We start from the raw sequence: 16,839 nt of genomic DNA on the forward strand, positions 1-16,839 counted from the left end.
AGCAACATCTGCCAGATCTTAGCATTGGGCACTGTGATGGATATTTTCTCACTACTCCAAGGGCTGGTGTAAGTGGTGAAGACTACACTGTGTTGGTCCAGGGAAGGCTGTCAGTGTTATTCTTAGAGTTATAAAACATCTTTGGGTGATTAGAGATAACAGCCTGGGTAATGTCTCCAAGTGGTTGCTGACATGCAGATATTACACAGACTTTTGCTAAACAGAACGCTCCACGCAGGGCTGTAGCTGTGATTAAATATTTTTCATATGTATTTCCATTCCAAGCATTTCTAAGCACCTCAAAGCAAAGGAGAGTGGGTGGAGAAATATGACACGTAGAGAAAAAGACTTGGAAATTTAACATTTCACAGAAACTATTCTTGAAGAGGTCAGAAATGCTGTATTTCTCCTTGATCATCACCCAAAAGTAGCTCTCATCTCACTGCCTAATCCCCAGGAACACAGAAGATGCAATCCCATCAAACTATTTTTTAGATGCTGAAGGAGGGAATATTGCTTCCAATATATTGCTGAAGGATGGAAAGCACAAGGTGCACACCTCTCTTTGACCATCTTGGTGGATTATTTGCAGCCTGTCCTGGTCAAGGTGAAGAAATATGGGGAAAGAGCCTCCTTCCTAGAGGTTGTTTCTGTGGCCTCTCACTTCTGCATGGGGAACCACTGCTTTTCCAACAACAATGCTGTGCTGCACTGCAACAAGGGTTTTAAATGATTCTTGTTTTTAATTGCTCTCATGGGAATCACGGGAACAGTGGGCAATAGACAAGCCCAACATGAGATAGAGAGCATAGCAGGAACATCAAGTAACAATGTGTTATGGCTGCTGAGATGAGTCAAGATGAAGCTCTTTGCTTCTCCTGGATGGTGGAGGCCAGCAGGACCTTCCCCATAGATTTTTCCTTCCATGGGGTGATGGTATCTGCCAGGGTTCTGTGTCATCCCTCATCTTCCAAATCTTTCCTTTGTTTAGATGGATCCACAGGGAGGGCCCAAGGGGTGTCCAGCAAATCTTCAAACACCCATGCATGGGCAGCCCTTGCAATGAGCAGGAAAGTTTTGCCATGCATTTCATAACTGGCCTTTGAGAGCTTTGTAAATGCTAGGTTTCTATCACAATACTGAGCACCTCAATAGGAAGCATCTTTTAATCAATTATAGCACATAAGCACTTGGGAAAAACAAAACAAAACAAAACAAAAAAAATAATACTACCCGGTCTTCAACAGGGAATGGTTCAAAAGAAGATGCAGGGACCAGTGGCTGTTGCTTCCCTGCTGGCTCTCAGAGATGGCTGCAACAGGTATAAGTAAAACAACATTAATAAGGTGCCTCAACATGAGACACCCTGTCCTCCTGTTCTGACCTTCTACAAGCCAAGTGTAAGGTCTTGAAGCCAAAAAAAAATCTCATATTAACCAAAGACATCTTGGTGTTGGCAGTAAGCCCAACAGAGGAGAACAGAAATCCCCATGCCCACAAGACTGCTGGTTGCAGTCATCCAGCCAGGAGGTACGTGTGTCATGAGAGGACATTGCAAAGGGAGACATCAGCAGCCAGCTTTGAAAATCCAACTCAGGCTCAAGCAGGCTGATTATAGATTGCTGTAGCCACTTTCATTGTGCTAACTACCTAAACACTGTTTACTGTTCAGGACACGCTGTTCTGTTGCTATTGCAAAAGCACACGTTTTAAAGAGAAATACTCTTTCAAGACAATTCTATTGTTCAAGGCCTGACAGAAAACAAGCAAATCAGCTTTATACATGCAGTGATTAGTCCAGCCAAAATAAGGGGGGGGGGGGGGAAGAGGAGGAGTTGAAAGACAAAAGTTTTCCTTCTGGACATCTTCTTTATCATTCTGCATGATGAATCTTAAAAAAAAAAAAAAAAAAAAGAATGGGAAAAAAAAAACTAAACACATACACACACATAAACCCACAACCCAAACGTCAAACAAGCAAATAGACACCAGCTTAAAATATCTCCCCTGAGTGAGGAAAGGCATCAAATCAATTGTGTGGGCACATAAAAATGATTTTACTGATGAAAAATACTTTCGAAGCCTCATAGGGCAATTTCATTCATGCATAAGATTAAAAAAAAAAAGTTTTTTTGTTTGTTCATTTGTTTTATGTTCTTTTATTTGTTTTTAAAGGAGATCTGCTCATTTGATGGTTAGGAAGAATCACTGCAAAAAAAGTATTAGGTTCCTTTCCTTAAAAACAAGTATTTCTTAGCTACATGACTCAAGTCTCCTGGAAATTCAAGACAAGATTTGCTGGAACTACTGTTAAGATTTACTGCAAAATTCATTGTTTATATGGCGGCTCTCTGTAATATATTAATATTGACCTAAGATATGATCAAAGTTACATAGAGAAAAAAAATTAGCTCTTCCTTTTCTACACATAAGGTTTTTAAACCGATTACTGAAAAGCGTGGAATGAAGCAGGACAACTTAAAAAAACATATTTTTTTTTTATAGACATGTAGGAAAAGAGTCAGTGGGCAAAATCTCTATTACTGTAGATTAGCAATGAATAATGGTTGGCTGAGGGGCAACTTGAATGTCTGAAGAGACCAATGCTTATCTTTTTTTCCAGGGATAGTGTACAGCAAGTAGCAAGTTCTATGTCACAGAGCAATCACTTGTATATTACACTGTTTTCTCCCACTGACATTTGCTCTTTTTAGATGTTCTTTACAGGTTGTTATCATAGTGTTTGGTATACTGTGAAAACAGACAGCAAATGGGGAACTATTGATCCAGCTAAACATTGGGGATGTATAGGCAGTTAGCAATTAATTGCATTGATCATTTTCATGCAGCAATTTGGAAAGTTGCTAGAAGACTTTAGAGATGTAATGGAAAAGTTGCAATCAAACGCAATACCACTCTCCATCTTCTCCTTCAAAACAGCCACCTCTTTTCTTTTAACATCTTCACTCATCTTCCTAAAACTTCCTCTTGAATCATAGGTTAATCATTAATGTTGGAAAAGACCTCCAATATTATCTGGTCCAACAATTTCCTTACCACCAATATCACCCGCTAAACCATGTCCCTAAGTACTATGTCCAACCTTACTTTAAACACTGCAAGGAAGGGTGCCTCCACCACCTCCCTGGGCAACCTGTTCCAATGCCTAACACACCACTGTGAAATGCACTATTATATTATACCTTTTGTGGTTTTGTTTTGTAAGTAAACAATACAAATTGCCAGAAGTTCACAGCAAAATCCACACAGTCGAGTGAGAGTGAGAAATTGCACATGATGATTTGCTCACAGGGCGTCTCTCACCTTGTTTCATAGGTGTCAGTATGTTATCGTCAATGATTAATGTCAGTTAAACAATTAGCGCAAAGTCCTCTTCCAAATCCCACGTTTCGCACTGGAGAAACATCTTGGTGATCAGTAGTGTATAGTTAGGATGCATTCATTTACTGAATGAAGGAAAGAAAACAGTATCCCTCCTTGTGCATATCTCCAAATGTGCAAAACGAATAGAGCCATCATCCCTAACATCCTGAATAGTCATTACAGTATTCAAATCTAGATGAAAAAAGCCCTGTTACACTATTCCAGGAAAAATGAAAACTATGAAGTCATAGGTGTTATGTATATAGGAGCTATAATCATCCATTGCTTTTCCCTCCCCTCACATGCACTATTCTCCTTCCCACTGTTGCACCTCTAAACGCTTATCTTATAGTCTCCTTTGTGGGAACTTCATAGCAAAAGAAAGGAATCCAAGGAAATACACAGCTTTTACAAGATGTTAGACAATTTGGCTATTAATAACACTTGACGTCACACCTCCAAGGAAGCAAAAATGCTACTGTAGGGGAGCTAAAATAGGCCAGCTTTGACTCAGTATGGCTATAAGAGAAGCAGCTGGCCAAAGGCAGCCTGACTGCAACTCACTACTAGAATAATTGTGCTCTTTAAGCTATCTGGCCAAGATCTGTGTTTTCAGTGATTTTGCTGTCAGTAAATGAAAAACAGTAAAGAGACAGCTAATATACTTGTGGTAATTTGAACACTATTTCACGTTAATTAGCCAGGTCAGCCTTGCTGCAACACTTGAATTAATTGTGGGAAAGTGGTATCATCAGTTCATTGCTAGGTAGCGCTGACAGGGCTGTTCAGCAGCTAATACATCACTCGGAGACAAAAGCAGCATTTTGAAAGAAGATACAAAGCTTCAGGGATTGCCTTTTTTCCTGACCCACTGCTGGAGCCTGTTACTAGTATTAATGTTTTATTAATGAAGATGCTGAAGGAAAGAGACAGCATTCTCAGATGTGCCTGGACTTGGGACCCCTTGGGACCATCTACCATGGTCCATTTCCTAAAAGGAGGGAGCACCTCCTAATTTTATTAGAGATTAACAGCCATCTCTACTGATTGGACCATCTGGTTAACACCATGCCCAAGCATGTCATGCAAACATTACCCACACCATGTGGCATAAAGCAGAGCTCCCCTCTACATCTCCTGCCTCACCAAAGTTGCTGCAGGAGGAGAACATCAGCAAGATATTGCTGTGAGGCTAAGCTTCATAGCAAAATACTTTGCACTACAGTAGCAGGAATGTGTTTTCCCCTAATGCCCAGCACAGCGGTGTCTTGCTCAGGGAGGTTTGTGTAGTGGGCACTGGTGCATGGCACGCCCCCCTGAGGAAGTCTGCAGCACCCCTGTAAGCCCGACTCTTGTTTTTGAAACAGCATCTTCCCTGCTTTCATTGCTGATTTATTTTCTCACTTTTTTTCTTCATAAACGCTGCTTGTGACAGCATGTTTAGAGAAGAAAAAGGAGCATTCGTCCTCTCTGACTATAGTACAATGTACATACAAATACATCTCATAGCTATAAAGAATTCATTCTGTCTTCCAAAAGTAATTGCTCTCTAGAAGACAAATGCAATTGATTAAGAGTGGTTATTGTTTTGCATTAAAATCATTTTTCTGAGCCTTGACCAAACTTATTAAAATACTGTAAGAAACAGTAGCTTGCTGCCATCAGTGAGAACAGAATTTGTCATACAGAAATAGACAATAAACAGGCGTGTGAAATTGTCTCATACTGATCACCGGCCAAAAGTTTTATTATACACATTTTTGGGCAGTCTCCTCAACTGAAAAAAATCAAATTGTGTAAGATGTTTTCATTTGATTAGTCTACGGGGTCATATTCTAGCTGTTGATATCTCCACAGCTCACTCTAGCAGTAGGCATGTTTTAAATATCAGCAGAATAGTTACTCCATTTATTTATCACATCATAAAAAGAACAGCTTAGCTGTAGGTTTTTGACCTAACCAAAGAAAAGACAACAAGTCAGTAGAAAGAGTTCAACCTAGGTGTTCATTATTTTAAGTTCATGACCACTAAGTGCAAAAGTTAAAAATAAAAATAATAACTGTCAAGATATTTTTTCTAGTTAGGCACTGTGCAATTGTTCTGCTCTCCCTATGCTCCTGCTGAAGATAACATATGGCCATAGAGGAAACTCTGCCAATGCAGTGAACAAAGCATCCACATCTTTCCTCCCCATCATGATATTTAAAATAAAAGACTAGCTCTTCCTTTAAATGCAAGATCCTAGTGGATCTGCCACATTTTTTTCCCCAAAGAAACAGAAACATCATTTTTATCCCTGTAAAAAACAGATATTTCCAGCGTGGAGCCATCATGTATGGTTGCTATGGTGACATAACATTTGGCTAAATTCAATCAGTTCTCCCTATTATTTTGGTATTTTGTTTAAGAAATCGCAACTTAAAGAGCAAAGCTGCCTTCCCCCCTCTCCTCACAAACATCATTTAAAAGTACTCAACAGGCTTATTACAGTATCGGTTGCAGTGACATGATCTCCCCTAGAAGCAAAGCCTCTTCCCCAGGAAATCCCAAATAAACACCAAAAATAACCAGTTAATAAACTGTGGAGACATGTGACACATTGCGTTCTCCTATTACCTTCTGTTGTCTTTCCTACCCAATACATTCCTGTACCCTCATACACTAATCTGTCTATGCTAAAGCTATTTTTAATGTATCAGTTACCTAAGCAGCTGACTTTTTTTTTTTTTTTAACCACATTTTCCTTGTTTGTCTTTCTTCAGATAAGTGGATTCCACTTGCAGAAACACAGAAATTGTAGCTACAGTGGAATCATCTTGCAGCCCTGCAGTGACATGCATAATGTCTGCTATCACAAAAACTGGGAGCTTTTTAGAGTCACCAAAGGCAAGCTCCACTTTACAAATCAGACAGATATTAGGGGAGTTTAAAAAAAGAGTCTGATTGAAGTGGATGGGAGGTTACTGTATTCCCTTAAACATGCCTACAATGATGACGAAAACAGTGCAAAATTAGTACAGTTAACATGGGATCACAGAGAAACAGCATTCAGTGGGTTTTTTTAGGCTTTTTTTTTTTTTAAAAAAAAAAGTTAGATTTTTAACAGGTCTGTCCTAAGACACAGCTCTATGGGTCCCTGTTTCACCACACAACCAATCTCAAGAAACCCCACAGCAGAAGTGGAGACAACACCAGTGCACAGTCAATCTGCACAGGCAGAGGTGCCTCTGCCTCATGGGCAGGGTGAAATAGTAGAGCTTTCTATGTATGATGTTTTTGTGATAATTTTTAAGGTAAGCCTAGATTTGAGCAAGACCTTGGATGCAGCTGTTAGCAAGATGTAGGGTCTTTCCAAGTGGAGAGACAGATGCCAGAACACCAGAGCTCCATGCAAGCACTTCCTTCCTTCAGCCCAATCCACCCCCATGTAGCTTCTAGAAGCAGGTCATGGGAAGGCAGGTGGCCTTGACCCAGCACTGGGAGAAAGATGAAGTTCCACTCAGGCTGCTGTCAGAAAAGAAATGCAACCATGCTGGATGGTCTTTTGAGCCAGAGAAGTAAAGCCAGAGCCTAAGCAAGCTTTTTACTGTGTCTGCAGCATCTCAATAACCTCAGGGGTTCCTTGCAGCTTTCTGCTCTTCCTTCTAGTCCTTGCTGTTCATTCATCATAAAAACAGACAGGCTCATATTTTAATGACAACTTGAGAAATCTCTTTCCCTCTCTTCCTAGTCAAGGACGTTGAATTCAACTCATGATACTATTTCAAAATGTCTTCTCTGCTTAGAAAGCTTGCTGAGTTTTTAATGCATCCTTAATAAATGCTAAAAAATGTATTTTATGCAGCAGCTGAAAATTAAGTCAGTCCTGACAACCAGCTCCCAATTTCAAATTGTGATAATACAATAGTGTATATTTATATTTTAAAAATGCTTTTCCCACCACTTTGGCATCACACAAAACTCACATCTAAACAAAGGAAAAGATCTTGCTTAGATGTATGGTTTACAGTGGCAGCATGCCCGAAGCCATTGGTTTGCCATACTGTTTCAATTTTACTTTTATTTTTATTCTGATGGTATGTAGTTAAGTCAACACAGCAAAGGAAACAAAGCACTCTGCTTACATATAGGTAAAGAGCTAGAGTCATTTTAATGTGAAAGAAAAAAAAAAGTAATGAATATTTCAAGGTTTTCAAAGGATTGTCTACTAAAGATCTGCAAAGCAAATCAGGCCATTGCAGAATGTGTTAGTGCTATTTGCATTTGCTTCTTTCTATTAAAACCTTATTGACTGATGACTGGCAGAAGAGATTTATTTTGTACACCAAAGGATCTTCCATTTTGAGTTTGCAATGAGCTGATGGGAGCGAATGAGAGTAATGATCTTTTTCCTCCAGTGTACTTAAGACACTTGTTGTTCTCTGGTTTCACAACAGAATGGAACTAATACCATCTATGGATATGACTATATTTTCTATGCTCAGAAATACTTAGGAAGTTTGATGGTTTTTCAGGTACTAACAAAAGGACCGTTAAGGATCCTGGTCTCTATTGTAGAATAAGGTGAGCTTTGAGAAACTAAGAGACTAATAACATCAAAAACTTTACTTGATAGATATCATAGCAACATCGCCACCAAACACTGATGAGCTCTAGAATGTGTCAGAAACATTTCAGCAGTTTCACTGAATTTTCAAAACAGATTTACAAGGGCGAATGCACATCAATTACTTACTTGCAAGCCCTCTGAAGTGGCTGTTTTTTGAAGCAAGTAATTGAGGGAGGACCGTGAAAGTTCATGCCTGGTGGACTGGCTTGGCTAGCAAGAGTGAGAAGCCACAGCACCTCTTTGGACAAAGAGTGTCCTGAAGCCTTGGGCTGAGGGCCTGACCACCAGCTCACAATATTAGACGAAGTCCTTTAAGTTGCAGCATCATCACTGCACATTTGACTCATTTCAGCTTAACCTAGCTTGAAAGAGCCGTTGCATGTAAAGCAATGCTGAAACTACAAAGACAAATTGTTTTGGCAGCAGATGAGCTGTGCAAGTTGAAATGCAGGAAGAGAGATAGGCCAACCAGGAAGCCAATACCTGAGCTAAGCACCCGTGTGAAGGCTTGAAGGAGACTTGAAGTAATTACAGGCAACTTTCAGAAATCCATCACCAAAATTGAGCTAACATGCCTTTTACTTTTTCTCTGCCCTTATTTCACCTTTTGCTTTGTTCTTCTTATGCTTGTCCTCATTCAGTGTTTTTTTGTTCAGAGAAAGACCACCTCAAAACCAGTGTAATACAAGTACAAGCTGGCATGAAAGCAAGCCCATTTCAGAAGAAGCATTAACAAGATGGGTACTATACACTGGGACCTGTTTTCTCAAAGAAAAAATAGAGGAATGGCAAGTTTGAAATTACTTGGACATAAAGAAGCACTTATTGAATACCTGTATTTTTTCTTACCTCTCAATAAATATATGTATATTTAAATCATGACTTCTCCAGACTTTCTGTTCAGAGAATTATCTAAGAATAATATATTTGCAACAGCATTGAAATATTTAGCATATAGATGTAGAAAACATTTACTTCCAAATATTTTTTGTCTAATCACTGTACACTTAAGGAAAAAAACAAATGCTGCCAGATACACATACAGGGCCTCAGCACATCACAAGTTAATTTAAGCAGAACAGAGAAAGTATTTTCTCATTCACAAAGGAGAAAAAAAAATAGAGAAATCACTGATAAAAGCAATCAGTCTTCAGGCACTGCCTCCAACACCACAGTTCTAAAGAGATCTGCTCAGCTGATGTTGGTGAAGTTTCTTAGATACTTTAAAGTTTTACCTTTGCACACATAGAAAAAAATACTACAACAATGGAGAAGCTCAGTGCTCACCCATACCTAAACCTAACTAAAGCTTGGCATTTCTGTGCCCATCTCCCCAGTGGGTAAATCCCACGACACATACTCAGATTGGTATTGCTGTAACTACTAACTAACAGGGTTAGTTTTTCTTGCCATGAAGCACATCCAAAAAAAGCTTTAAAAGTATATGATTAAGACAGAACTGCATTAATAAAACAGCACAGAATTTTGCAGCCTTATTAAAGAAACACATATTCCAGACTCAACTTCTCCCCTCAACAAAAAGGGCTTGAATTCTATTCCCTTGTTCCCAAACTGTCTAGACATAGCCACCCTATGTTTACCAGAGTGCTCTGAGCCTGTGAACTTAGGGCACTATGCAGAAAATAATTTAATAATTCAGCAGTACAGAGAAGGCAGAATAAAGTATAAGAATAGCAGTATAGCCCTGTGGCCGAAGTTTTCTTGTGGGTGTGCAGAGGACGAGACTCTACTTCTTGTTTCCAGGACAGTTTCTCCTGTTTGTTCCACAGTAATTTAATGTAGGATTTAATCTAGTTAGTAGGATTTTACCTAAGGGCAGATAATGCTACTCTGTCTCCTGAGCGCATTTTATGAGAAAGTACTATTTCCACTAACTTTTTGGAGAGGAAGAGGCTGCAAAGGAGGGATGAGCTGCAAGCCCTCAAGAGGGGATTCCCAGCAGGTGCTCCAAGTCAGCAGAGATGGGGCATCTTACAGGACAATTCAGACCTGCCTCACTCTTCCAAAGACTAGTAATCATGATAAGATAGTGTATCGGCCTTGGATATCTTTCTTTTCAGCGCATTGGTTCTCTCAGATATCTGCTGAAGAGCCTTGCTCATCCCATCATCTCTGCTCTTAAATTTACACACTCACACTCTGTTCTATTCCTGACCATGCTTAGGCACCCAAAACTTTACTTTCTTTGGTTCTGACCCTTCATTTCCTATGGCCAACAAAGCAGTTTTGTTGAAAAATCCAAACAAAACTTAGAAGCAAGAAATGAAATCCCACAAATTATATAGTCCGTTTGGCTACAATGCAGCTCCCAGAAGAACAGTGCAACATCAAAGTTCTCGCAGCACAGCTTTTAAAACAAGACATATGCACCTTCCTAAGGATTATGGGAGGATTTTCTAAGTGCAGGGGCATATCACTTCCTGCCTTGTTTTCTGAAGTGGAAAGTGTCTTATTGGCCCCCACAGGGCCACCTTGCCCAAGTGACCACCTCTGCAAGCTTGATCATTTCAGTACATCTTTGCAAAAGTGCAGGATCCCTTTCCCTCAGCTCAGCATATCAATAACAAGCAGCTTTCATTTAAAGAAATAATACTGCAGGTAATAAGAGTGTACTACCTGAAATAGATCCTCTTTTTGGAAACTTTGGATACATACGTAACAAGGAGATAAGGTGCTATTTATAAAGATCCTTCTGAATACCTTAATCAAGTAGGCAATGATGGATGTCTGAGATAAATATTTCTATCTTCAATCTCTTCTCTCACACATACACTTTTACTTGAAGTCAACAGTTTAGATATGAAAGTTCCCCCCACAAGAAATAGCAGTTCTAGTTTTCAGAAGCATATTAAAACTATTTTATTTTACCAATGTTTTATGATCATCTTTCCTCATCTGCTTGATTGTGAGGTTTAATCTTGAAATTGAAACGCCCAACCAAATTTCAAAGGTTCACGTTACATTCCACGGTATGCTGGTGGTTTTTAATTTTTAAATAACTTGCCTGCAATGCTGTGACTCAGAAGAAGTGTGAATGACAGAAGGAAACTTATTAGATTAAAGACAGTTTGTTGGAGAGAGTAAAGAAAATGAATTCACTCACAGGAACAGGTCCAATGTTTTTATTTTATTAGCAGAGATCCAGGGGCCTGCTTCCCACTCTGCTCTAGCTCATGCACTAATCACCGCTCCTCACTGTCATGATGATCTCTTCAATTCAAGGCCATACAAAGTCTTAAAATAGATTAAATGTATCTCTGATAAAATAATAGTAGTCCCAAATTCAAATTTAGCTTAGATTACAGCTTAAAGAAATCCACTCATCTCCAGATATTCCTAAAAGTGGAACACACACAACTTCTATCTAAAAGCATAAAAATATGGGTGAACAATTGGCTGACAGGTCAGGCCCAGTGGGTTCTTGTAAATGAGGTCACATCTGGCTGGTAACCTATGACTAGTGGGGTTCCCCAGGGCTCCATGTTAGGACCAGTCCACTTCCGTGTTTTCATAAATGATTTGGATGAAGGACATGAAGGTTTTTTGAGCAAGTTCATGGATGATACCTAACTGGGTGGAGCTGTTGACTCCATCAAGGGTGGTGAGGCCTTGCAGAGAGATCTGGGCAAATTAGAGAGCTGGGCAATCACCAGCAATATGTTTAACAAAAGCAAGCGTTGGATTCTGCACCTGGGAAGGGGCAACCCTGGCTGTTTGTACAGACTGGGGTACAAGATGCTGGAGAGCAGCCCCACAGAAAGTGATTTGGGGGTTTTGATTGACAGCAAGCTGAACATGAGCCAGCAGTGTGCCCTGGCAGCCAGGAGGGTCACCCTGGGGTGCGTCAGGCAGAGCATGGCTAGCTGGTTGAGGGAAGGGATTGTCCTGATCTGCTCTGTGCGGCCTCATCTTGATTTCTGTGTGTTTTGGGTGTCACAGTATAAGAGAGACATAAAGCTATTAGAGAGCATCCAAAGGAAGGCTACAAAGATGGTGAAAGGTCTGGAGGGAAAGACACACGAGGAGCAGCTGAGGTCCCTTGGTTTGTTCAGCCCCGAGCAGAGCAGGCTGAGGGGAGGCCTCATGGCGGCCTGCAGCTCCCTCACGAGGGGAGCGGAGAGGCAGGCGCTGAGCTCTGCTCTCTGGGGACAGCGACAGGACCCGAGGGAACGGCATGGGGCTGGGACAGGGGAGGGTCAGGCTGGGGGTTAGGGAAAGGGTCTGCACCTGGAGGGTAGTTGGGCACTGGGATAGGCTCTCCAGGGTAGTGGTCAGGGCACTGAGCCTACCTACCAGAGTTCAAGAAACAACTGGACAAGGCCTTCACAGACATATGATCTGCTTTTAGAGTCGTCCTTTGGGGACCCAAGAGTTGGACTCAATAATCTTTGTGGGTCCCTTCCAAGTCTGATATTCTATGATTCTATTAATGAAGCCCACTCTGTGGTTAGATACCTATATATATATACATTTTTTTTTCTTTTTAGCAAGGGTTTGGTAGGTGGGGCTGCAGGGGTGTCCTCTGTGAGCAGAGCCCAGGAGCTCTGCCCCGTGTCAGATCAGAGCCGGCTCCAAAAGGGACGTGGCGCTGACCAGAGTCGAGCCAGGGAGCGACAATAACAGAGGGAAAATTTAAGAAAGGGGAGAAAAATCTGCTGCACAGGAGCAGCTAGGAGAGAGGGTTTAGAACCAGCCCTGCAGCCCCCAAGGTCAGTGCAGCAGGAGGGCAGGAGGTGCTCCAGGCACGCAGCAGCAGTTCCCCTGCGGCCTGTGGAGAGGCCCCTGGTGGAGCAGGCTGTCCCCCTGCAGCCCATGGGTCCCACACGGAGCAGATCTCCATGCTGCAGCCCGTGGAGGAGCCCCTGGTGGAGCAGGTGGATGTGGCCTGGAGGAGGCTGCGGCCCATGGAGAGCCCCCACAGGAGCAGCAGCCCATGGAGGGGAGCCCACGCAGGAGCAGGGGGCCTGGGGGGAGCTGCCACCTGTGGGAGACCCGTGCTGGAGCAGTTTGCTCCTGGGGAATGGACCCCATGGTACGGAGCCGTGTGGGAGCAGTTCTTGAAGAGCTGCTGCCTGTGGGCAGCCCCCACAAGCTCAGTTTGGGAAGGACTGCATCCCGTGGGAGGGACCCCACGTGGAGCAGGGGCAGAGAGGGACTGTGAAGGAGCAGTGGAAACGAAGCATCAGGGACTGACCACAGCCCTCATTCCCCGTTCCCCTGCACAGCTTGGGGGGACGAGATAGAAGGGGGTGGATGAGGGGAAGGTGTTTTTACTTTGTTTTTAGTTTCTCACTGTTCTAGTCTGCCAGTGATACATAATAAATTACGTTAATCTCCCTATGCTGAGTCTCTTTTGCCTGTGGCAATAGCTGTTGAGTGATCCCCCTGTCCTTACCTCAACCCTTGAGCCCTTCCTATTATGTTTTCTCCACCTTTTCCTTTGAGGATGGGAAGTGAGAGAGAGGTTGTGGTGGAGTTCAGCTGTGTAGCAGGGTAAAACCACCAGAATATCAAAAACCACTTTGCCTTTAGGCTCTCAACAACACTTCTCAGTCAATGCTTCATATGGAGTACCTGGCAGAATCTGAAAGTACCTTGTGTCTATACTGAGTGTTTTACTCAGAACTGCACAAATCATGGACTTGCTAACCACTTGGGTCCCTACTTCGGGCCTTCACCTCACTAGGATCCATTTTTCAGTTTTCCTGCCGCAACCACTAAGAAAGGCAGTTGTATTACACACCCTGAGAACACATTGAAACAAAGCCTTGAAAAAACAAAACAAAAAAAAAAGGGTAAAAAAAAATTAGTGTCCTTTAACCCCTTGTATGTTGAGTGAAAGAGTCAAGCCATTGAAGTCCTGTGCACAAAAGTAATTTTTCTTGAGATGCAAATCTGCATCTCTAATTTTCTGAAGAATGCCACTGTCTGTTACAAGGTAGATTTCTGCAGTGCTGCTGCAGGGCATCATGGTACCTCCAGAGATACTCACAAATCTAACTACTTCGGTGCTGATACAGGCATGTCCCATGATCACCACCCAGACACACATCCTGCAACCTACCACCAGTAGCACAGAAACTTACCTGTGCACTTCTCAAGTCCACATAATGTTTCTATGCTGAAGAAAAGTAATAGTCGGTGACACATCATGCAGGGCTAGAGCTAGACAGTGGTGGTTTTTTTTGTTGGTTTTTTTTTTGTTTGTTTGTTTTTTTCTCCCCCCCCCAGCATCTGAGACAGCCAAACTGTGTGGGAGAAAAGGTTGTGAAGTGAATGTCTGGTATGACTCAAAGGCGAGCCTAGGCGACAGCACCTTGCAGTTTTGCAGTCCTAGCAAGAGACAAAGCCTGGGAGCTGCAGGGCAAACATGGAGTGGTGATTAGCTGCAATGGAAAGGAGGAGATACAGGGAGGCTGGACTAAAGTGGGCTGCCTGGCAGTGTTGAGTTTAAATGAGTTATTAGTGACTGGGATGAGATTCTTGTTCACAAGGTCTCTCCATTTCTTCCACAAGAAGCATTCCTCACATGAACACTCTTGATATTTATTGAATAAGAGAAAATATACTGCAATATCTGCACGTGGGGTTGGGTGATGAATTTACACTCAAATGGACGTTACATTCTAAATGCACTCACTCATTCTCACAGGAATATCTTATACTAGATAACAAAAAGATCAATTGCATAGAACAGTTCAGCATATGATCAGAAGAGTATGGCCGTATAGAAATCAATCCAGAAAGAAATTCAGAGCTCTTGAAGAGAAGGGGGATTTTTTGATTTTTCTCCAGATTTTTTATCCCTCAAATTTTATTCAATATTTCTAATAAAGGATATATAAAAGATGTTTGAAAAGAACAGCTGTTTCTTAAATCTTTTTTCTTTCTGGATTTCCTGTGTGGAAATGTCACATAAAATAGTTATTTTCCTAACTAAATAAAAATGATAATCTAACCCAGCTAAAGAAAAATAACATCTTAAAACACATACCTTTTCATGTTTTACTATTTTGCTGTCTGAGCAGAAAACATTTACTTCTTCTTACCATTTATTTGCAATATTGTTTTTTAGTTAAAAAATAATGAAAGAAACTCAGATGGTCTTTTTAGGTTCTTACTCAACTGATGTTTTCCCCTTATAGCAAAAACTGTGTCACAAACTTGGAGGCTCTGATTACACATCTGAAATCTGCAGCTGCACTAACACTTCAGCAGGAGGTAAGGAATGCAATTACTCAGTTCTTGCATTACATTTGGTGGCCTGAAAGATGCTTTACTAGCACCTGGGAAGGAAATAATTGACAACCAAGAGTATATTAAAGCAATACTTGCTGCTGCTGAGCAGCAGGCATAGGGTTTGGTACTCAAATAGGCAGATACAGACGTGTTTTATCAAAATACTCCAGAGAAGAAAAGAAATTTTCCAGCCTCCAAGCATGTAAAATGGCAGATGAAGTGTCCTGAAAGATGAAGTGTCCTGAAAGAAAGAAAAAAACAGGCCCAATTTACTCCTGATGTAATTTGATTTCAAAGAACATGAACCTGGCTTAGGTTCTCTGTAATGCATTTGTCAAATGTATGTGTCGCATCAAAACTAAGCTACAAAACTTGGAATCCCCAGGTTATGCAAGAACTCTTTTTGCCTCCCAGCTAAATGCACGAGAAAAAAAGAATGAATAAACTATGGCTGCCAGATGTCACCTCAGACTCATTTGACAATTAATATTACAATAAGCAACCCATTATAGATACATTTATATATATATGCTCCCTGTCTTTCAAAGCTACACATAGCTCATACTAAGCTAAGGTCCTCTGAGTGCAAGAAACACCGCATCAGGTGAAACAGCTGGAGTAACACACCAAGACTGTTTGGGATTGTGAAATATATCTGCAAGATATAGCTAGGGAAAAGCTGTAAATTGAGCAAGAAGACTCTTGAATTAATGCAGGTACAAAGTATTTTGCTCAAGCTGTTGTGTTAGAAGCAGTTGCCTTGGAAAAGCACAGCAAGGTTTTCAAGAAACTCTAGCTATTGTGTGTAATAAAATCCTTCCTGTTTGTTATACTGAACAGAAGCAAGCAGGCAGCAAAGAACTGGGATAGTCTCTGCCTCCTTCTTGTGACTCTTATTGCCCCTCTCCTCATCACAAGGCTTTTGATAAAAAAAAAAATGTATTAACATCTAGAGGAGTAAGATCCTTAGTCAGGCTGCATGTCTAATCAGTGGCAGTGGGCGATCTTTTGGTTCCTTAGTTCAGTATCTTCAGCAGTCATTCACAGGAATTTCATTTTATAATGATTTTACTCATTCAAATAACTCATATTTTTCAAATTTTCTGTTAAAAAGTCCAAGATCTAATTACTACTTTTTTTTCCCAAAACCATTCTCTGCTGAAGCAAGTGCTCACTTCATGAGAGTTACAAAAATAAAGAACCCCCCCCTCTGAAAATCCATTATATGAATGACCATGGATAGATTTTGGCCTGGAACTAAATGCCCTGAAGATCTGAGATGTAAGGCTTAGGTGCACTGTGCTGTATAGCAGCTATGTTCTATCCATGAGGGATTCAGTGTTTAATAAGTATCTGTTGAGCTTCATGACACCCTGGGAGCTATGCATGACATTTTACGAAGGGATGAACCGAGGCACAGAAAGATTAGCTGACTCGCCACATGCTGATTTGGCATTAAGCATCTGTCAGGTATTTTGCAATGTACAGATTGCTTCAGCTTCTCAACAGAGGAAAGTCAGAGCTCCAGTGACTGGTATGTATGTGCCCATAGGCACCTGCTGAGGATCTGACCAAAGCAATGAGA

At 41.3% G+C, this 16,839-nt stretch overlaps 1 protein-coding gene across 2 annotated transcripts in view; it reads right to left on the reverse strand.

Moving 5' to 3' along the window:
- Positions 1–13,828: 13,828 nt before the first annotated feature.
- The window catches only part of LOC310894576 (uncharacterized protein), a 52,785-nt gene continuing 49,774 nt past the window's right edge, over positions 13,829–16,839 (reverse strand). For both annotated transcript variants that reach the window (XM_083824831.1, XM_083824832.1), the window contains exon 4: positions 13,829–15,495. In XM_083824831.1, the coding sequence (XP_083680957.1) occupies positions 15,383–15,495 (113 nt within the window). In that variant the 3' untranslated portion in view covers positions 13,829–15,382. The remainder of the gene's footprint in view (positions 15,496–16,839) is intronic.

Source organism: Anser anser (genome assembly GCF_964211835.1).
Source record: "Anser anser genome assembly, chromosome: 2".
NCBI lineage: Eukaryota > Metazoa > Chordata > Aves > Anseriformes > Anatidae > Anser > Anser anser.